This window comes from Pygocentrus nattereri, chromosome 9, assembly GCF_015220715.1.
Source record: "Pygocentrus nattereri isolate fPygNat1 chromosome 9, fPygNat1.pri, whole genome shotgun sequence".
Taxonomy (NCBI): Eukaryota; Metazoa; Chordata; class Actinopteri; order Characiformes; family Serrasalmidae; genus Pygocentrus; species Pygocentrus nattereri.
In genome coordinates, this window is record NC_051219.1 from 9616532 (window position 1) to 9637763 (window position 21232).

General features: G+C 39.5%; 3 protein-coding genes across 3 annotated transcripts; all 3 read left to right on the top strand.

Annotated features, from left to right (window-relative positions):
• The first annotated feature begins 1380 nt into the window (after nt 1-1380).
• LOC119264052 (nuclear factor 7, brain-like) lies at nt 1381-14521 on the top strand. Its single transcript, XM_037541254.1, has 7 exons — nt 1381-1393; nt 1948-2051; nt 2186-2416; nt 2705-2727; nt 2876-2994; nt 4428-4998; nt 14401-14521. Exons 1-6 carry the CDS (start codon nt 1381-1383, stop codon nt 4964-4966), a joined length of 1029 nt encoding a protein of 342 aa, XP_037397151.1. The 3' UTR covers nt 4967-4998; nt 14401-14521.
• On the top strand, nt 8780-14521 carry LOC108414544 (tripartite motif-containing protein 35-like). The gene is made up of 6 exons (XM_037541249.1): nt 8780-9184; nt 9456-9551; nt 9686-9916; nt 11813-11835; nt 12132-12250; nt 13830-14521. The coding sequence occupies exons 1-6, from the start codon at nt 8780-8782 to the stop codon at nt 14366-14368; spliced, it is 1413 nt and encodes a 470-aa protein (XP_037397146.1). The 3' UTR covers nt 14369-14521.
• Nucleotides 14522-18588: 4067 nt separating this feature from the next.
• Nucleotides 18589-20538, top strand: LOC108414538 (urokinase plasminogen activator surface receptor-like). Its single transcript, XM_017687414.2, is given in 6 exon segments — nt 18589-18719; nt 18969-19079; nt 19155-19298; nt 19393-19503; nt 20230-20365; nt 20367-20538. Coding segments are annotated over 6 exon segments (615 nt in total). The 5' UTR covers nt 18589-18670; the 3' UTR covers nt 20431-20538.
• Nucleotides 20539-21232: the final 694 nt, after the last annotated feature.

Genomic DNA, 21232 nt, shown 5'->3' on the forward strand with positions numbered 1-21232 from the left:
ACACGCCACAGATAATCTACTCAGTCACACACCACAGATAATCTACTCAGTCACAACACAGATAATCTACTCAGTCACACCACAGATAATCTACTCAGTCACATTCCACACCTAATCTATTCGGTCACACACCACAGATAATCTACTCAGTCACAATACAGATAATCTACTCAGTCACACCACAGACAATCTACTCAGTCACACACCACAGATAATCTACTCAGTCACACCACAGACAATCTGCTCTCTCAAGTCACAGATAATATCATCAGTCACACTTCAGACCTGATTTATTCTTTCACACACCACAGATAATTAATAAATAATACTACTAAAATCTTTATTTTTCAGCATCAGAATAACCATGAATATGAGAGCTTATTTAAAAACTAACATGGACTATTAGAAATAAATAATAAACTTTATGGAAATAAAAAGCTTCGGTGAATCCCTGAAACTAGGTTTGTGATGGTTTAATTCTGATATTGAATTCTGATGTTTGTGAAGTGATTCAGTGTTAAAGCGTAAGAGAAACGTCTCGTGCGTCTCAATCGCACATTGCTGGAGCATTTAAGAGACTCAGTTTGTTTAAAATGATCTTTTATATTTTATATCCTGCTTTTTGTTTGATTTTATGAACAGAGTGATTATCATTTCATCTGAATAACTGTAAATAAACTGTTTCTGTGTATCAGGGCATTTGAGGGGAGTGTATGAGTAGACAGAGAGGAAACGAGGAGACAGATTTAGGAATGGCTTTGTTGGAGAAAAATCTTTTTCACCTTTTTATTTTCTGTTACAAGCCTGTTTTCACTTTTCTTACAGAGACCTACAGATCACTGCACGGTCAGGCTCCTGCGTATGGGGCTGATGTTCATCCTCATTTATCAGCTCATTCTTTTAGTTGAAATAAGTTAAATTCACTGCCTGTTCCATTTACATTTGAGCATTTGAGGTCATACCGCTAAAACTGTGGGACGCTCCACCTGCTCCTTTGAGGTCTGTTGATTTTGTGGAATGTAACCTTTTACGCAGGCATGTGGGTAGTTTATGTGCACCAGGTCTGCATATCATGTGTATTTTGTTTGTTAACAAACAACATATAAAAAATATGAAGTGCACATTTATAGATTTATTATAATTATCTGTGAGAGGATAAAATAATCCAATAAGAAACTGGGCCGAGCTGCAGATCCTTTCTTGAGCATTATGCACCTGTTCAGCTCCTCCCTTTCAGAGCTCCTCCTCTCCCTCACACTACGAGCTGGAGGAAACTGAACCTCATACTGTCCCTGTGCTGGACCTCACTCCTTCTATCTCACCCTGACTGAGACTCTAACAACTCTGACATTATTAACCAGCTCACTGAAGTCAGTGAGTATGAAGAATTACAGTGAGTGACTCTGAACACCGCTGTGTTCAGTACAGACATCCATAAACTGAAAGAGACTGGGCAGGAGAAACCATTAGAAGAAGGGGCCGGCAGTTGTTGGAGAAAATGGAATCTAAAAGTTGTGAGGATTTTCTAGAGAGCAGGAGTCAGAGAGGGTCTGAGGGGCTCTGCGTTCTGCACAATGAGGAACTCAAACTCTTCTGTCTGGATGATCAGCAGCCTGTGTGTGTGGTGTGTCAGACTTCAAAGAACCATGAAAATCATGAATTCTGTCCAACAGATGAAGCTCTGACTGACTTTAAGGTAGGAAACTTGGTGTACAACTCCTCTTTACACAGAATCTGTGGTGTTTCTCTTTTTCTCAGTTCCAGATTTTCCAGTTATGCATGTTAGACAGGTTAGTGTGTCAGTGAGTGGACTGTAAAATATAGGACCTTCTGTCTGAAGTCCAGACTTAGTTCTTTGCTGTGTGCAATCTAACCTTCAAATGCAAATAGCTCATTCAGTTGTTCATTGAGTGTGGAGAACGCGTTCAGTTAAACTGCTGGATACAGGTTTACAGGATAAACTCAAGTCTGCTTTGGAGCCTCTACAGAAGATTCTGAGAGTCTTAGAGGAAGCTAAACGAGACTATGACCAAACAGCCGCCCACATTAAGGTGAAACATCATCTTGAACTGTGAAACATGTTGCTGAGGTCATGTTTCTGATGAGGGTCCACTTCTCCTGTAGGTGGTAAACGCTTGTAGATCATCTGTTAGAGTTTGTGTTTCCTAATCGTCTCTCATTCCAGACGCAGGCCCAGCACACAGAGAGGCAGATAAAGGAGGAGTTTGAGAAGCTTCACCAGTTTCTAAGAGATGAAGAAGCAGCAAGGATAGCTGCACTGAAGGAGGAAGAGGAGCAGAAGAGCCAGATGATGAGAAGGAAGATTGAGGAGATGAATGGAGAAATCTCAGCTCTTTCAGACACAATCAGGAACATAGAGAAGGAGATGGAGGCTGAGGACGTTCTCTTCTTACAGGTAAGACTCTTTACCATTTCTTTCTCTCTCTCTCTTTCTCTCTCTCCCTCCCTCTCTTTCTGTTCCCCTCTCTCTCTCTGTCTCTCTGTCTCTCTCTCTCTCTCTCCCTCTCTTTCTGTTCCTCTCTGTCTGTATCTGTTACTCTCTCTCTCTCTCTCTCTCTCTGATCAGTGTTGTTTGGATTTTAGGCAATAATTTATTTATTATATATGAAATTTATTATATATGAAAAACTCCTGAAAAGTCTCTTCACTTTTAACTACAATGTTCTTTTTGTTTCCCTCTCAGAACTTCAAGTCCACAGAGAAACAGTGAGTAAATGTCAGACCACACATTTTATCTAATGCTACAGTAATTATTGCATTTAAATCTACAGTATATTGTGTTATATTTAGTGAAATAAATGACAGGCTGTAAAGTTTCTACAGTGATATATTTCACACAGTCTTCTGTTCTCAGAGCTCAGCTCACACCAAAGGATCCAGAGAAGACATCAGGAGCTCTGATCAATGTTGGGAAGCACCTTTCCAACCTGAAGTTCAGAGTGTGGGAGAACATGCAGGAGGTTCTCCAGTACAGTAAGTTCTGTTTCTCTTAGGGTTGATCTCTCACACACAGCCTGCTTCTGCACTAATGACACACTGTTTATAAACTATTAGTAACATTTTATCATGTTCTCTTTATTCAGGGGGTATAAAGGAGACTGAAACTGTACTTAAGTGAAAGTATGAATACTGTACTGTGCAGAAATCTCACTCAGATCAAACGGGAAGTGTGGAGATAAAATAAACTCCAGTTAAAGAAGAAGAATCCGTGTTTACAAACAAATACATGAATTAGAAAAGCTAATAGGTTAAAATAGATTGTTATTCCTTTTATCATTAAAATATTTCTTTAAGTGCCACGCGATGGACTGGTGACCTGTCCAGGGTATATCCAGCACCCTCCCCCCCCCCCCACCACCACCACCAACCCCGCGACCCTGAGGGAGAAGAAAATGGATGGATGGATATTTCTTTAAATTAATTCTAGTTAAATCAATTCTAGTCTTTGCAAATATGTTATTAATCCAACTACAACCGTAAAAATGTATTTAATTCAAATTGATGTGAATATTTATATTTTATTATGATTTTTATATATTTATAAAATAGAAACACGTCAATTTCAATTTTATTTGTTAATTAAATTGTTTTAAATAGTTTTTTCACATTGTTAGGTATGTGTAGTTTATTATTATTATTATTATTATTATTATTACAACACAAATAATCCACTCTGTGCTTTATATTATTGAGTAGCTTCTACTTTTAACTTTACAGTCTTTAGAGTGTCAGTTGTAGCACATCATTTTCTGTTCTGTCACAAGAAAGTTTTAATTTTGAAGCTATAAGGTGATTGACAGGTCTGTTAAGAGATAGTTCAGTGTCTGTAGAAGAGGAGAAGGTCCTACAGTGATCTAGTGTCAGATGTGCCTGTATGTTTGGACTGAAGACACCCTGACATGAATACAAGTGAATGGAGAGCTTCTATCAGACAGTTCTCTTGTGCATGAGCTGCTCACGTCTGGTGCAAAAGTTTTTTGTCCAAAAAAGAACATTTTTAAAGGGATATTTTTTACTACATATACAGAGATATAATAATGTATATATAATATTTCTGTATTATGTATCTTTAAAAGTATGTATCTTTCCTGTTAGAAGTAAGTATGAAAGTCAATGAGAGTGAAGATGTTGATGGACGTTCAGCTCTGTGAGTGAATCCCTACAGAAAAATGCTGCACTCAGATCAGATCAGTCACTGGACTGTAATGACCACTCACTACTGAACATGCACTTTAGTGCTGCTCTGAACTGAACATCAACATTTAGTCCAGGATTAAAGTTGATCTGAGTTCTGGAATCTACCTCTAAAGCTGTTTCACTCACAGTAAAGAAAACAGTCTGTAGAGGTGAAACATTTACAGAAACGAGAGAAAAACATGATGTTTCATTGTGTTCTCTCTCCTCAGCCCCTGTTACTCTGGACCCCAACACTGCACATCCAGACCTCCACCTGTCTGAAGATCTCACTGCTGTAGAAATCAGAGACCAGATATCATCACTTCCTGATAATCCAGAGAGATTTAATGAGTGTCCTTGTGTTCTGGGTTCTGAGGGTTTTAACTCAGGGATTCACTGCTGGGATGTCCAGGTTGGAGACTGTGATGATATCTGGTATCTAGGTGTGACCACAGAGTCTGTAACAAGGAAAGGAAGCTCTTTCATGGGTTCAGTGTGGGGTCTGTGTTATATCGGTGAATATGGAATACACTACCCAGGACAGCGAGATCACTTTCTTACAGTAAAAGAGAAGTTGCAGAGGGTCAGAGTTCAGCTGGACTGGGACAGGGGTGAAGTGACCTTCACTGATCTTCTAACCAACACACACCTGCACACTATAACACACACTTTCACTCAGAGAGTTTTACCGTTTTTCTGTAATCGGTCTGGTGATCCTCTGAGGATCTTACCAGTGAAGACGTCAGTAACAGTGGAGCAGCACAGTTAAAGCTGAAGCTGCTTAGAATGATCATTTATAAGGTAGTGAGTGTCTGAATTATGGTATATATATATATATATATATATATATATATATATATATATATATATATTATCAGCAGTGAAAATGAAAAATCATTAATGAACTAAAAGTACTATTGCTGTAATGATACTTGAGTACAAGTAAAAGTATTAGTAAAGAAAAAAAGTGATACTATGAGAATTAAGTTCTGAGTGCAGAGACTAATTACTGCATACGTAATTGCAATTTACAAATTTCTGTGAACTGTGTAACGAACAAGGTTTACATTGAACTACAAGTTTTTCATTGTTTTGATTGTTATGTAAGACCTTCCAGTTTATCTGTTCCCTACAAAGTATTCAGTATCCCTGATTCTTTGCAAAGTTGGTTACTGTTTAATTAAGTGTCTATAAAAAAATGACAACAACAAGCAGAATACTTCATGAATAAAAATAATGAGATTATGAGATAATATCATGTTTAGTGACAGTCCCTGAATGTTAGTGTATACCCATAACTGATACCCATGTAGAACTTTTATGTATGTGTCTTAAACAGTGTTTGAGGTGGTTTGCCTGTTTAATTTTAACTGTCAAATAATGTAAAATGTATATGTAATTACGAAAATGTACACATCCTGATCCTTATCTCACAAAAACCTATTCACAAATATACCTGTTCTTTGCATTTCAGGATGCATAGAACTAGGAATAGTAGTAGTAGCACTGTAACACACTCTGACCCACTAAGGTGAGTACATACTCACAATCATCTAAGGAGGATCTCCAGCTGACTGCCATCACTATAAAGGTGAAATAATTTCATCAGTGTGGTAAACATGATAAAAATTCCCATATATGTAACAATTTGTGAGCCTTAGTATTTTCTTTTTTTAACTTTGATGGTAAGAAACTATAAAGTGAGTGACACAGTGACAGTGCTTTTAATATATTCTAAATTTCAGTGATCTTTTAGTACTAAAGATGAATGTTGGGCACCCATAAGGAAGTGGTGCCATATCACAAATTACTATTTCATGTCTTCTAAGTCTTTATTCCTTGAATTATAGTTCATCATTGATCTACAATTGACCTTTATTTTACATGGGACCCAGAGACTTCAGAATGGAAGCTGATATTGTAAAAAGCACCCAGTAATCTTACCCCGTACTATAGTGAAATGTGTAAGATATGTACTAGTGAAATTTAGTTTAATGGGGTTCCACAAAGAATGCTCTTACGAACACCATTAAGGTCGGGACGGTCAATTGAGCTCAGCACGCAAACAACTCTTTACCACAGCAGTTGCAGCAATTAATGATCTATTTACAAGTGCCATCCTTTCCCTAGACACCCAAAAATATTCGTGCAAAGATGTGTATATACACATGTGCATAAACATACAGATACTATACGTACAATGCACTCGCTGCCTAAAAATCAATATAGGGATTCAGCTATCCCGCATTTCAACATATGCAGTTCCACAAGAGTGAGGGTTGAATGGTAGAGAGAGAGTATGTGCTAATAAGCACGTGGAGACCCACTGGTCTCAAGTTCCACGGGTTGCTCACCACTCGTCGGTTTCACTGTGGTTCAACTCTGTCCTTCCATGAAAAAAATAAAGCCACCAACAGCAAAAGTCATGCGCACAACTGCTAATGGTGAACCTTAAAAAACAGAAAATAGATCCAAGGGTGAAACTGCCCACGCTCAATCACCATGCCCGAATTCTCTCTCCCGCCATCTTCTCACCTCCTTGTTTTGGATTCCCCTCTCCTCTCTGATTGGCTGACTGACCCCTCATGTAATGAGTCCAACAGAGTATGTAAGTTCATAGAAGGAAAATCAGAAATTCATTATTAAATTTCTATGTGTAGCAAATCAAACTAAATGTGCATTCAATGTGCTCATCACAACATGACTAAATTATTAAGAGATTCAAAAGCAGTAGAGGCAGATTTGGTTTATGGTAAAATCTTAATTTTCCTTCACAGCAGAAAAGTAAGTGAAGCTAATACTAAAGTAAATGTATATATAAAATCCTAGAAATATTTGTAAACATTTAAATATTTTGAGTTTGGGACACTGAATCACAGCCCCTACCTTGCTGTCATCCATATGTACACACCCCTCCTTTATCTCAGATATAACTCAGAAAGCAGGTGGGGGTGTTGTACAGGCCATAATGTATACTTATTAAAGGCTGTTTACTCATAGTGCCCTGTAGAGGATAAGGAAGCAGTTTTACATTTGTTATCATTCGTTATTCTAGCCAGATACCATGTGCTTTGTGCATCTAATTTTGTTAAAATCTACACTGCCTGCAACTGTTTAAGTGCAGCCTGGATTAGTGGTGGTGGATGATGGTACTTTACAGTGACTGAATTTAGAGCACAGTAGTCTAAACAGGGGTGTAAACCATCATCTTACTTTCCTTTAAAAAGAAGCCTGCCCTAGCAGCAGAAGTAAAGGGGTGAATGTATCTTAATTTAATGCTTCGTCAGTGTACCCCTCAGTACCTTAGATGTTAGGTTTGATGGTGAACAAATTCGATTCTTAGGTGTTGTGGTTCCCAGCTGCAGGTCAATGGTCCCGTGGCCTGCAGAGTAGCAATATAAGAGCCTTCTTTCTGGAAGGCACTTCACTAAAACTTTTTACAGATGCAGCTTGTAAACACAAACTGATACAGTTTTTAAAATCCTCATTTACTGATTTTATCTTTACCCCATGAAAAACATGGCTTGTGTTTACTTAGTTGACTTAGTTTCAGTCAACAATCTCTCTGTCAACAGACAATCATCAACTGCCCTCAACAGTGTGTGTGTGTCGGGGGGGGCTGAAGTCAGTGGAGTCTGTCACTTCACCAGTCCTCTATCAATGAAGTTGCCTGCAGCTCCAAAACCAATCAATTCTGAAGCAGAGTCAACTCTTGATTTCCAAGAGAATTTCCCTGTGATCATCATGCATTTAGCAGTTACAACAATTCTAAGATCCTTTTGGGAGACTTAGCCCAAAGCAGTTTGTTCATTCTTTGCTGAGGAGAGAGAGATCTCTGTAGGCATTCAGGTAAAATGGAGGCTGCAGATGTGACAGATCTACAGCTGTAAATCTCCACTGTAAAGCCATCATATTGAAATACATAATATTAGCTTATTTGTAAATGGACAAGTATTTGTGTCGGCAACAAGATAGAAATGAATGGGAAGGAGTCATTTTCAAGGTTTAAAACTGCCAGCTTCCAGGAACTCTTCACCAGTCAGCAGGAACTACAATAACAATAAGTGATAGAACATTATAAATAGCAAAAATAGCTACATCAACAACAAAAAAGCTGCTAGAGATGATGAGATGATCTGTGGGAGAGAAAAACAATGTTACAGTGAACTGAGTTGAGCCCCGGATCTTTACATGAGCAGCCAACGCCCAAGATTGAGTTACAGGAACAGTCAGTCAACAAAAAATGAAAATTCTACACCTGTTCAGCTCCTCCCTTTCAGAGCTCCTCCTCTCCTACACCGACTGCCTGCTGGAGGAAACTGAACCTCATTCTGTCCCTCTGTTGATCGTCTCTCTACTCTTTCAATCTCACCCTGGAAAAGAGACACTCATAAAAGCTCTTATCTAACAATTCTGACTTTATTAAACCATCTTTCTGAAGAGATCTGAAGACAGTGAGATGAAGGACTACAGCGGGTGATTCTGAACACTCCTGCTGTGTTCAGTACAGACATCAAATAAAGTGTAAGAGGCATCTGGACAAGAGAAACCGTGAAAAAAAGAGACCAGCAGCTTGAAGAACATGGCATCTAAAAGCGCTCTACCAGAGGACGATCTGTTATGCCCTGTGTGCCGTGACATTTTCAATGATCCCGTCATTCTGCCGTGCAGCCACAGTGTGTGTAAAACCTGTCTGCAGAGGTTCTGGGAAGCTAAGGAGTCTCGAGAATGTCCAGTTTGCAGAAGAAGATCCACCAAAGAAGATCCTCTCAGTAACCTTGTTCTGAAGAACCTTTGTGAGTCTTTTCTAGAGAGCAGGAGTCAGAGATCTTCAGCAGGGTCTGAGGGGCTCTGCGTTCTGCACAATGAGGAACTCAAACTCTTCTGTCTGGATGATCAGCAGCCTGTGTGTGTGGTGTGTCAGACTTCAAAGAACCATAAAAATCATGAACTCAGCCCAACAGATGAAGCTGTGACTGACTTTAAGGTAGGACTTCTGTCTAAAATATGAGAAACAAGATGTATAAACTTTCTCAGTTGAGTAACTGATTAACTTAAATATGTTAAATGTGAGGTCAGTGGGTGGGGGTTAAGGGCAAAGGGCAGAAAATATGGTTGAATTATAAACTCAGAATAATCAGGTCATAAAAATGGCCTGTTGTTTTATCAACTAAGCTATAAAACCTTTGAGCAGTTGTCCACTCTGAAACATTTTAACTGATCAGAATGTATAAAGCTGAACTGCTGTTTATTTGCAGAATAAACTCAAGTCTGCTTTGGAGCCTCTACAGAAGAATCTGAAGGTCTTACATAAAGCTAAACAAGACTATGACCAAACAGCCGCCCACATTAAGGTGAAACATCATCTTGAACTGTGAAATATGTTGCTGAGGTCATGTTTCTGATGAGGGTCAACTTCTCCTGTAGGTGCTAAACGCTTTTAGATCATCTGTTAGAGTTTGTGTTTCCTAATCGTCTCTCATTCCAGACGCAGGCTCAGCACACAGAGAGGCAGATAAAGGAGGAGTTTGAGAAGCTTCACCAGTTTCTAAGAGAAGAAGAAGCAGCAAGGATAGCTGCACTGAAGGAGGAAGAGGAGCAGAAGAGTCAGATGATGAGAAGGAAGACTGAAGAGATGAATGGAGAAATATCAGCTCTTTCAGACACAATCAGGAACATACAGAAGCAAATGAAAGCTGACGACGTTCTGTTCTTACTGGTATGTAATGCTTCTTTATTTGTTGCTTTCTTTCTATTAGTCTCTCTGTCACTTAAACATAAAAAAATACTATTTCTTTTCTGCTTGCTCTTCTGATAAATGTCAGTTCCTTTAGATAGCAATAAGAAAAGCAAACGTGAATAAGGTTTTGGGAAAATAAGGAGTCTCAAGAAGGTCTAGTTTGTAGAGCCAGATCTTCTAACGATGAGCCTCCCTGAAATCTCGCACTGAAGGACTATTGTGAGGCTCTTCTCGAGAGCAGGAGTCAGAGATCTCCAGCAGGGTCTGGGGGCTCTGCATTCTGCACAGTGAGAAACTCAGACTCTTCTGTCTGGATGATCAGCAGCCAATTGAAATCTCCCTTTTCAGATGGGTAGATGATGGCTGGTCACAGCTTGATTCAATAGGATCTCCTCCACAGGATGCTCTACAAACAGAGACAGGCTTTGAATATGAGTGTTTGAGTGTGTAGAGGGGTGTGAGTGTTTTGTCTTTAATCAGAACACAAACGTAACTCTTGGGTACATAACATGCTGTTTGCTCAAATGAATAATTTATACACTGTAAAAAATGGCCCATCAGATCAACCCCCAAAAAATGACTTCATGTAGTACAAGAAATTGATCGTTTATTTAACTCATAAATGCTTTGATTGATTGACTTGTTCATTCAAAATATTCATTTAGGTTGAATAAAACTAGTTAATTTACTTGTTACCACACAAAGTCATTCCTTTTTAAATTGGTCTAATGAGCCATTTTTACAGTGTACAGTACAGGACATAATGTTACTAAACCATCTGTATTATTTAAAGAATTTTCTTTCTCTAGTTCTATTAATAATGAGTGCTGAGATATTAAGTGAGAGGTGAATCTGGTACTACAGCGCAGATTCCAGCAGAGGGCGCTCTAATCACACACAGTGATAACACACTGAGTCATTAACTGAAGACTAGCTGGTCTGTTAGCATATTGCTAATACAGTAACACTCAGATGTGAACAGCATCTCCCAGAAAAGGAACTTAAACTGCGGCAAAAACCAACAGCAGTAAAATAAACCAAATAACTGAACCTGTAATCTGATCAACTGCCAGCAAATTCACTGAGAGCCAAAGTAGAATTAGCAACATCTCACTAATCTCCACTGACTTTAGCAGAGTCAGCACATTTTACAGTGAACAACACCAGAAGCCCCATAAACGATTATTACAGCTTCATTAATGCTCACAGAGCCACAGACACCAAGTAGAGTACAGTACTGAGCTCTGCTGGGAGGAAACTCATCTTCTGACTCTGTATCTGATCATCAGCGGAGCTTCTCCTGGATCCTCTGAACGTTCAGGCTCTGCCGCCTCATCATCCACAAACCTGCTGCTTGTTGTTAGTTTGGCTCTGGTTCTGTTGTTGGTGGTTCTCCTGTAATTCTTAGCCGTGTTTCCAAGTGAGCCTCATTAGATCTTCACCTGCGTCTGTTTGTTGACGACTGGTTGATGGATTTGATTCATTTTGCTTACCTAGCTTGTGATCCTTCTCAAAATGCATCAAAATATAAATAAATAAACAAACATGAAAATGATGCTAATAAATAAAGAGCTGTGCTGGAGCGCTTGTAAGTCAGCTCAATCAAGTGATCTGACTCACTGAAAAGAGCCGGAATGTTCATAACTAGTGCAGAACTTCCAAATTAGCATATAGTATTTTTCTAAATAAGTGTACAGGGCTTTTGGGGTAATGTAGAGCTTATAAGAAATGATACATCCTGTTAAACAATAACCTCCTCTAAAAGATGCAGGGAGCTTTAGCACTGTGTTTACTAGGCTTTGTGTGTTTCATCTGAAAAACTCCTGAAAAGTCTCTTCACTTTTAACTACAATGTTCTTTTTGTTTCCCTCTCAGAACTTCAAGTCCACAGAGAAACAGTGAGTAAATGTCAGACCACACATTTTATCTAATGCTACAGTAATTATTACATTAAATCTACAGTATATTGTGTTTATTGTAAATATGAGTGTATTCTAATGAAATGAGGGGGAATAAGGACAGTGTGTTAATGTTGTAGTGATGAGAACAGAAGCAGAAATATTTATTTAACAGAAACTACAGAATTACTGACTCTCCAGACAATAAATCTGATCAAATATTGATATTTAGTGAAATAAATGACCGGCTGTAAAGTTTCTACAGTGATATATTTCACACAGTCTTCTGTTCTCAGAGCTCAGCTCACACCAAAGGATCCAGAGAAGACTTCAGGAGCTCTGATCAATGTTGGGAAGCACCTTTCCAACCTGAAGTTCAGAGTGTGGGAGAACATGCAGGAGGTTCTCCAGTACAGTAAGTTCTGTTTCTCTTAGGGTTGATCTCTCACACACAGCCTGCTTCTGCACTAATGACACACTGTTTATAAGCTATTAGTAACATGTTATCATGTTCTCTTTATTCAGGGGGTAAAAAGGAGACTGAAACTGTACTTAAGTGAAAGTATGAATACTGTACTGTGCAGAAATCTCACTCAGATCAAGTGGGAAGTGTAGAGATAAAATAAACTCCAGTTAAAGAAGAATCCGTGTTTAAACAGATTCAGATAAATCAAATCAATTATACACACACATATATATATATATATATATATACACACACACATGTATCGCTGCTGTCGGACAAAACTTTGTATCTTTGTATATTTAGCGTAAGTGAATGGAACCAGGCTTTTTTGGCTCATTTCTTTTAGTCCATTCATCCTGACATTTACACACAAAATACATGGTACCAGTTTTTTTTTTAATTATGTCTAAAAATAGAAAATGAGAAAAATGGAGATATGGGTTTTTTCCCCCAACAATGTATAAATATGCTCACTTTATTGCCACTTTATTAGGTACACCTTGCTAGTAAAAGGTTGGACCCCCTTTTGCCGTCAGAACTGCCTTAAGTCTTCATGGCAGACTTTCAACAAGGTGTTGGAAACGTTCCTCAGAGATTTTGGTTGGTTATTTGAGTTCCTGTTGTCTTTCTATCATCTGGAACCAGTCTGCCCATTCTCCTCTGACCTCTCACATCAACAAGGCATTTTTGTCCACATGACTGACCACTCACTGGATATTTCCTCTTTTTCGGACCGTTCTCTGTAAACCCTAGAGATGGTTGTTCGTGAAAATCCCAGTAGATCAGCAGTTTCTGAAATACTCAGACCAGCCCGTCTAGCACCAACAACCACGCCACGTTCAAAGTCCCTTAAATCCCCTTTCTTCCCCGTTCTGATGCTCGGCCTGCACTTCAGCAAGTTGTCTTGATCACCTCTACATGCCTAAATGCAATGCATTGTGGCCATATGATTGGCTGATTAGCTATTTGTGTTAACAAGCAACTGAACAGGTGTACCTAATAAAGTGGCTGGTGAGTGTATATGTTATATACTGTATGTATAATAAAAAATCTAAGTAATGATATATTTGCTGCTGAAAACACTCTTAAGTGCTGCACATCAACATTTAGTCCAGGATCTGGAATCTACCTCTAAATGTAGTTATGGTTTAACCGAGGTTTGGGGAGGGAACATACCTCAAACACATACTTCTTCCAGTCTAACACCCTATAAATTCACATCATCACCTTCTGCTCCTGTGACAAAGTGTTTGCAATCCTCAGTGCCACCACATCTCTTCCCTGTTCCTCTGTCCTACATCAGTCCTGCTACAGTTATGAGGGGTGGGGGGTCTGGCCTTCAAGCTACATGCAGAAGCTGCCCAGAACTCCACCCCAAGTTCTCTAAGTCCTCCCCCCTCCCTCAATCAGTCTTCCTTTATACTATCACCACATGCTGAAGGCATGGTAAAGAAAACAGTCTGTAGAGGTAAAACATTTACAGAAATGAGAGAAAAACATGATGTTTCATTGTGTTCTCTCTCCTCAGCCCCTGTTACTCTGGACCCCAACACTGCACATCCAGACCTCCACCTGTCTGATGATCTCACTACTGTACAAAACAGGAAACAGAGATCAACAATTCCTGATAATCCAGAGAGATTTGAAAAGACCTGGTGTGTTCTGGGTTCTGAGGGTTTTAACTCAGGGATTCACTGCTGGGACGTCCAGGTTGAAGACAGTGATAACTGGTCACTAGGTGTGATCACAGAGTCTGGAACAAGACAAGGAAACTCTGTCTGGGGTTCAGCATGGAGGCTGTATTATGTTTTTGGTGAATATCAGATTCGCTGTCCAGGACAGGCAGTTCACTCCTTCACCCCTAAAGAGAAGCCGCAGAGGGTCAGAGTGCAGCTGGACTGGGACAGGGGGAAAGTGACCTTCACTGATCTTCTAACCAACACACACCTGCACACTATAACACACACTTTCACTCAGAGAGTTTTACCGTATTTCTGTAATCGGTCTGTTCATCCTCTGAGGATCTTACCAGTGAAGACGTCAGTAACAGTGGAGCAGCACAGTTAAAGCTGAAGCTGCTTAGAATGATCATTTATAAGGTAGTGAGTGTCTGAATTATGATCATAAGAATATGTCACTGCATGTATATTTTAAATAATGTGTTTGTACCGCTCCATCCTGACATGTCTGAGTGAGATAAAATGCTGGTTTAAAGTGTCACAGAGTGGCTCCTGATATCATGACAGCGTTAGAAACGTTCTCTGAGTGAGATTTCACTCGTTTTCAGTGGAGATTTTATTTCTCTATCATCCTGCATTTTTCTCCATCATCAGATCTTTAAAGCTCTGCTGTGGTTCAGAGATTAATAGTTTACTGTGTGAAATAAACTGCATGATATTATAAACTGAATGCATGTTGTTTGTTGAATATTATCCCACAGCATCATGTAAAGATCATCCAGCAGATCAAATGGAGGAGATCTGTCTAAAGCAGTGACCAACACATGGATAAGATTTTGAATGTTTTATTTGGAATAGTCATCAAATACCATCAGACAAAACTACATTCTGGTCTTTAGAGGAATGTCAGACATTAGAATAACTTGTTGTAAATGTGTCTTTACTCGGTGGATTAGCTTCTTAGGAGTTACTTCAGTTTAATTAATTCCTGTCATTTCCATTTTATGTTGTCCCAAATGGGATAAAAACAAGGAAACAAGAAAAATATTGTAGTGACTCTCTATAGGCTGACACCTTTAGAAGCTCATGAAGGGTGGTCTTGCTGATGGCCATGCCAGGAGGCTCATGGGCGACGCACGCCCTACAAAGCAGGTACTGTTTTTGTTGTTTTTGCTGCTGCTTGTCAGTTAAAGGTATGTTGTATGTGTTTATATTGTCATTCTGTGTTGGGATGTTTAGTTCTGTGGGTTTTGTGTGTGTGTGTGTGTTGGGGGGGGATCTTCATCGGGGTGAACTTTTTGGCTGGTGGTCACCTCCCCCATTAGTTTCCAGCTTTGTATGTGCCTTTCTGTTGGTGTTTTTAAAAAAACAGAGTGCTTCTCCCAGCAGCATCATGGCCTCCACTTGTCTTACTCTATGCTGACACTACAATATGTTGTGAACATGAGCAAAAATCACACCAACGGTTAAGAGTGACCATTGATCTTGTATGGATCAGAAAGAGCTGTCAGAGAGCTGAAAAGTTGGCTACTAAAATCTTGGTTTGGGTGCTCGTTTTCTTTTCTTGTTTTTTCTTATTACTTGAATTGAGTTGGCTGCATGTATAATATCACAGCATAGGAAGATGTTCATGTTTTCAGTACTGTGGGGCAGTCATGGGTTGGAGGTTAGGGAACTAGCCTCATGACCAGAAGGTCACCGGTTTGAACCCCAGAGCCGACAGCACATGAGCAAGACACCGAAGCCCCAACTGCTCCCCGGGCGCTGCGGATTGGGCTGCCCACCGCTCCGGGTAAGTGTGCTCACTGCCCCCTAGTGTGTGTGTGCTCACTAGAGTGTATGTGGTGTTTCACTTCACGGATGGGTTAAATGCGGAGGTGAAATTTCCCCGTTGTGGGACTAATAAGGGTCACTTAATCTAATTAATCTAAATTAATGACAGTGATGGAAAAGCATTGACAGGGGTACAAAGTCCCCCAGCATTGGGCTGTGGAGCAGTGTACCTGTGTTCTCTGGAGTGATTGAGGTCCCTTCAATATATCTGGGATGAGTTGGAGTGATTCAGAACAGAACATCATCATCCAACATCAGTTCCTGATGTCTGTAATGGACACCATCTGGTTGAGCCAAAGTCTATTGTTTACCAACCTCCTCACAACCCCAAAGCTTAAAAGCTTTAGCTGCACAAAGTCTGAGCTAAAAGCCATAAATGGGATTAAGGTGTTTACACATTTTATGGCCTAAGGGAAGTCATGCTGGCACCAGGCATGGACACAGGTTGCACAATGGGGCAATAAAAAGCTCTTGCTGGACATCACAGGGTAACTCTTAACTAAAACATAGAAACAGAAAAACAAATTTCTAGAAATATCAACTCCAAGTTGCCATCACTCATCCTGATTCATTCCAAGGAGACTGGAGACATCAAGAATGAGATAGATTTATCTCAGCGAAATAGAATGAATTAGTTAGGTTAATAATGAATGGCCTCAAAATCTAAGCACACCCAGAACATTGCCCACAAAGTCTGAACCGTTAACCAGCCTATGGACTTCGGAGCCTTACCTGCAGCCATGTGCCAGCCTACAAGATGACCAAATATCTAGAATCTCGCAAAGCTCTTCATTGTTAGATAGTCGCGAGAGACACACGCAACCCGGTCTCTGATTGAGGCCGCTATGAACTTCTGTCAGCTGGCTGCTTTGACCAACGGAGCCACACCCACAGTATGTGAATTTCTCCAGATCCATCCTGGGCTCTTGGAAGGACTGAAGTCCATCTTCTCAACTCCAAGTAAGGTGGTGTGTATTCTGATGCATTCAGGTTTTGATGCTATTTAATGGGTTAAAAATTATACTTAATTATTTAAAAAATTACTTATAAAAAACTTAATTATTAAAAAAAATACATACGTCTACGTGTAGGTCAACTCACTGCAGGTCTCTAACTGTCACGTCAAGTTTCAAGTTGCTTTTCCAAGAAGTGCCTTAAGCCAGAGTGCTTTATATTATTTTAGTTGTGGGTTACATTATTTGAGTTTCATGTTTTCTTTTATTGCCTAAATCACCAAAAGTGATTTGAAATTGTTTGATATTTAGCTCATAAATTTCCCTTTGATTGAAGCATCATTGGGGTGAGCATGTAGTATCTTCCCTTATTTTGACCTGATTTTGGTAAATCTGGGTTACTTTAACTTCTTTTTTTGAGGTTCAAGCAATAATAACATCATCGAAACTGCTCACTCCGCTACATGTCACTACTGCTCTTGGGGCTGAATACAGTTAATTTCTCTGGGCTTAATTCCTTAAGCCCTGTAAGACCACCCTTGTCACCAGCCTTACGAGATATGAAAGTTGTAGTACAAGTTCTGCCAGAGAGACTCCAGTGCTACCGCACTCATTACACTGACCAATCACAAGCCTCCACCCCAGTCTTTAGATGACTCGACTTACACTCCTGCTTTGCTGCTTTCAGTTGTTGACTTTTTTCATTCCCCTCCTCTCTCCTCACCACCACCAGGTGGTCCCCGCCCAGTTGCCCAGGGGTAGGCTCCGTGCCTGCCATCCCTATATTGCAGGATCTGCGAGAGTCTAGACATTCGAAGGCCTGGGCCGATGACGGGGCCTGCGACAAGAACTTTAACTCACAAAAAATTGTTTTCTATTAAATTATTAAATATATTTGAGATCAAAATATTTTTTCTTCCTTCACGTTCATCTCTGGAGTCTTTCTGGTAGATCAGCCCAGTCTTGAATGGTGCATTCTCTTCTCAAAGGCTTGATTTGCCAGATATACATGACAAAGACAAACAAGTTAGTTGTTTGGCAATATGCGAAATGTTATTGTTTATTAAGTTGCTGCTAATAAGCAACAAATAAAACACAATACGAACTAAATTTAGTCAGTTCAACCTAACAGTGCACTTCATGTGGTATTTTAATCAATTCTAATAAATGCTGAACCAAAGCAATAAAATAAAGGTTTACATGAACAAAACTAAAATATATTTCACCAATCACTCAGAAAACTTCAGAGTTTCCAGTTTTTACAGTGGAAACAATCCAGCAATTCACTTTGCAGTCTATTTGCAATAAGAATAATTTCATACAGTCTGCCTATGGATGTTTAATAAATGTGTCCTCTGGAAATCTGGAAGGCTGAATTAATCCTTTGTAAAAAAAAGTGGAGAAAGTGGAGAAAACAGAATTCCAGTTAGTTATATTTAATTTCATGGCATGATTCATTAAATGAAATATTAATGCCAGTCTGACTCACAGTGTCCTAGACCTCAAAAACAAGCAGGCTTAAGTAGTGTTTTCACGTCCTGTGCCTCACAAGCTCAAAAGATAAATGGCTCTTATGTAAACATCAACTTTCCTCTGTAGACATGCAATCCAACTCCGACTTGATGTCAAGTGTGCGACATTGTTCACTGTACAGTGTTAAATAACTGACAGACTAAACTGGAACACAGGGCTTTAACAGTGAGTGAACAGAACTGAAGGAGATAGTGACACAGATGAGGACAGTAATGGCTGTAAGAGGAAGGTCCCATGAGTGGGCGGAGCCAGGACTGTGAAACATTGACTCTTTGACTTCTGAGGTCCTGAAAAGTCTCTTCTAAAAACCCACCCAGTTCTGCTTTTATCGCATTTTCATAGAGTTTTCACATTTCTCACCTCCACCAACAATGAGGCTGCATGTAACACTGGCACTTCTCGGTGTGCTTTTCCCTAAAGGTATGGAACATGACATACACAATACTGTGGAAAATTTTAGATGCAGACAATTCCATATTTGCATTTCGCGTTCTTGTTGTATACGTTTTTAAAAGTTTGAGTACATTGATGAATGTTTGATTTGTTCTTTGTAGAACTGCAGATCAAAATGTTTCTATAAAACTAGGTTTTGAGAAAATAACTTAACAAAGCAGGAGTTTTCTCTGTAATTGGGTCCGTTGTTCACGCTGGATTCTCGCTGTCCTCTAGCGCTGGCACTGAAGTGTTACCAGTGCATACCAGAGCTGTACAAAACCTGCAAAGAGACGCAGGCCGACTGTCCGGATCAGTGTGCCAGCAAAACCATCTTCATGAACACTGGTAAGGAAGACCTCAATGCAAAGTAATGAGATCCGTCATAACTTTCTCCACTTAATCATGTGCCGTGTTCACTAGACGGTGACAAACAGGAGATCAATACGAAGAACTGCGCAAAAGCAAAGGAGTGTGTCAGTGGGAGCCTAAACCTGGGGTTTATAAAAATGACTGTCAACTCAAAATGCTGCAACTCTGAGCTCTGCAACAGCCAGAAAGTGCCAGGTAAAAACAAAAGCTTCGAATACTGAACGAGAAATGTGGCTATAAAGTTCCTTCAACTGCAGAAAAGTCTCTTCACTTGTCTTTACCTGTTTAGTTTTGCCACAGGGCCGTCCAAATGGCTTGAAGTGTTACACCTGTACTGATAAAGACTGTTCACAGACCGTGAACTGTGAGGGAGATCAAGATCGTTGCATCACTTCCACAGGTGATAAAAAAAATGAGCAATGCTCACTCGTCTTTTCATTTAGATTCATTTTTACACATAATTTCACCAAATGAAAAAGAACTGTTTGAGGCATTTTATTACTAAAGTGACTATAAACCCCTGACTTCTGGGCTGAAAGCACTGGCTTACTCAAGTCTCAGGCACCTAAGTTAAAGATCAATGCTATGTTTTCCAAAAATAATCATTTGTTAAAAAAAAAAACAAAACACTGCAAATAAACAAATATTCAAGTTCATTGTGTTGTCTGTGTGTCAGTGTTTGGTTTAACATTTACAACATTTCTCCTCGGAAAAGCATTTACAGTTACAATTACCGTCCACGTAGGCCTCTCAGAGTGTAATCAGTAATTAATTGATCATCTGATGGCAATGATTTGAGATTTGAGCTGATCACGTTGGTTTTAGTAGTGACTACAATTATTTTCCTTAGTTTTTTGCTGTTTTGTGGTTCTAGAGGAAAAGTTAAAATAGTCGTCAACATTTATCTTGAGTGACTAAAACCTTTGCACAATGTCGTGATGCTTTCTGGGTATTTTTATGACATAAGAAGATATTCTTGATAGGTAATTGTATATTATTCAGTTAAAGACAACGGGCACTGAAAAAAGAAGTACTATGAAAGTGAAATAAATTTTTTTTTTTCTGATTTTGCCTTTGCTTAATATTCACTGAGCTAACTTTTGCCGCTCTCTCTCTCCACTGACAGTCAACTCTAGTGGTGTTCAGCTGACTATGAAAGGATGTGGGAACAAAGATCTTTGTAGAGGGGACGCATTCAGCTCTGAGGAAGCTGGACTCGTTGGGGACATGAGCTGCTGTGAGGGGAACTTTTGTAACAGTGCTAAATGTTAAGCTGAGTCATCTCATCATGTTGGGGCCTCTGCTCTCCCCCATCCTCTTCCTCTGAACTCTCCACTGCTCCTTTTTTCACATTTTTCTAATCTATCTTTTAAGACCAGCTGTGCTGTGTATTTGTAACCCAAATAAACTGAATAAACAGTGTGGAAACTATTAATGGCCTATTTACATTTCATTGTTTAGTTACATCTATTTACATCTGATATACACCTGACATCCACTACTGAGTATTATTATTATTATTATTGCTACTAAAAGTGCTTTTTAAATAAAAAAAATATTTCAAATTACTTCGAAATAAAATCACTGATTATTCACAGAAAAAGAAAACACAGGACATGCTAGCAGTACAGCCCATATAACATGTTAAAATAAAATCACCAAATTAAAACATAAAACATAAAAGTAAAAAATATAATAATATATGCAAATAATCTAAAAATCCCAGCTTATCCCAGCGGTCATTGGGTGGAAGGCAGGAAACACCCTGGACAGATCTATCACAGGGCAAACAGACAGACCGACATATACATTCACACCTAGAGGCAATGCAGGATGTCCAACTGGCCTGACTGCATGTCTGTGGGAAGAAACCGGAGCACCTGGAGGAAACCCATGCAGGCACGGGAAGAACATACAAACTCCACACAGAAAGGACTTTGGAAGCACAGTCAGGGAACCGAACCCAGGCTCATCCTGCTGCACCACCAGGTTTCCAGACCAGCTTGACCACCATGGAGCCACTTGCTTGGCACATAACTACCAGTTGTGATGGAAGCCCTCAGACACTAACAGACAGTCCATCATCACTTTACATTACCCTTCAGACTGATTCCTGAGTCCTGATCTGC

Excerpts from the sequence above, each read along its gene's own strand:
- LOC119264052 (XM_037541254.1), top strand. Across the intron at positions 2,052-2,185 it reads AAACAGCCGCCCACATTAAG|ACGCAGGCCCAGCACACAGA; the intron begins GTGAAACATCAT and ends CTCTCATTCCAG. Across the intron at positions 2,728-2,875 it reads TTCAAGTCCACAGAGAAACA|AGCTCAGCTCACACCAAAGG; the intron begins GTGAGTAAATGT and ends TTCTGTTCTCAG.
- LOC108414544 (XM_037541249.1), top strand. The coding sequence starts at position 8,780 with ATGGCATCTAAAAGCGCTCTACCAGAGGACGATCTGTTATGCCCTGTG. Across the intron at positions 9,917-11,812 it reads ACGACGTTCTGTTCTTACTG|AACTTCAAGTCCACAGAGAA; the intron begins GTATGTAATGCT and ends TTTCCCTCTCAG. Across the intron at positions 12,251-13,829 it reads GCAGGAGGTTCTCCAGTACA|CCCCTGTTACTCTGGACCCC; the intron begins GTAAGTTCTGTT and ends CTCTCTCCTCAG.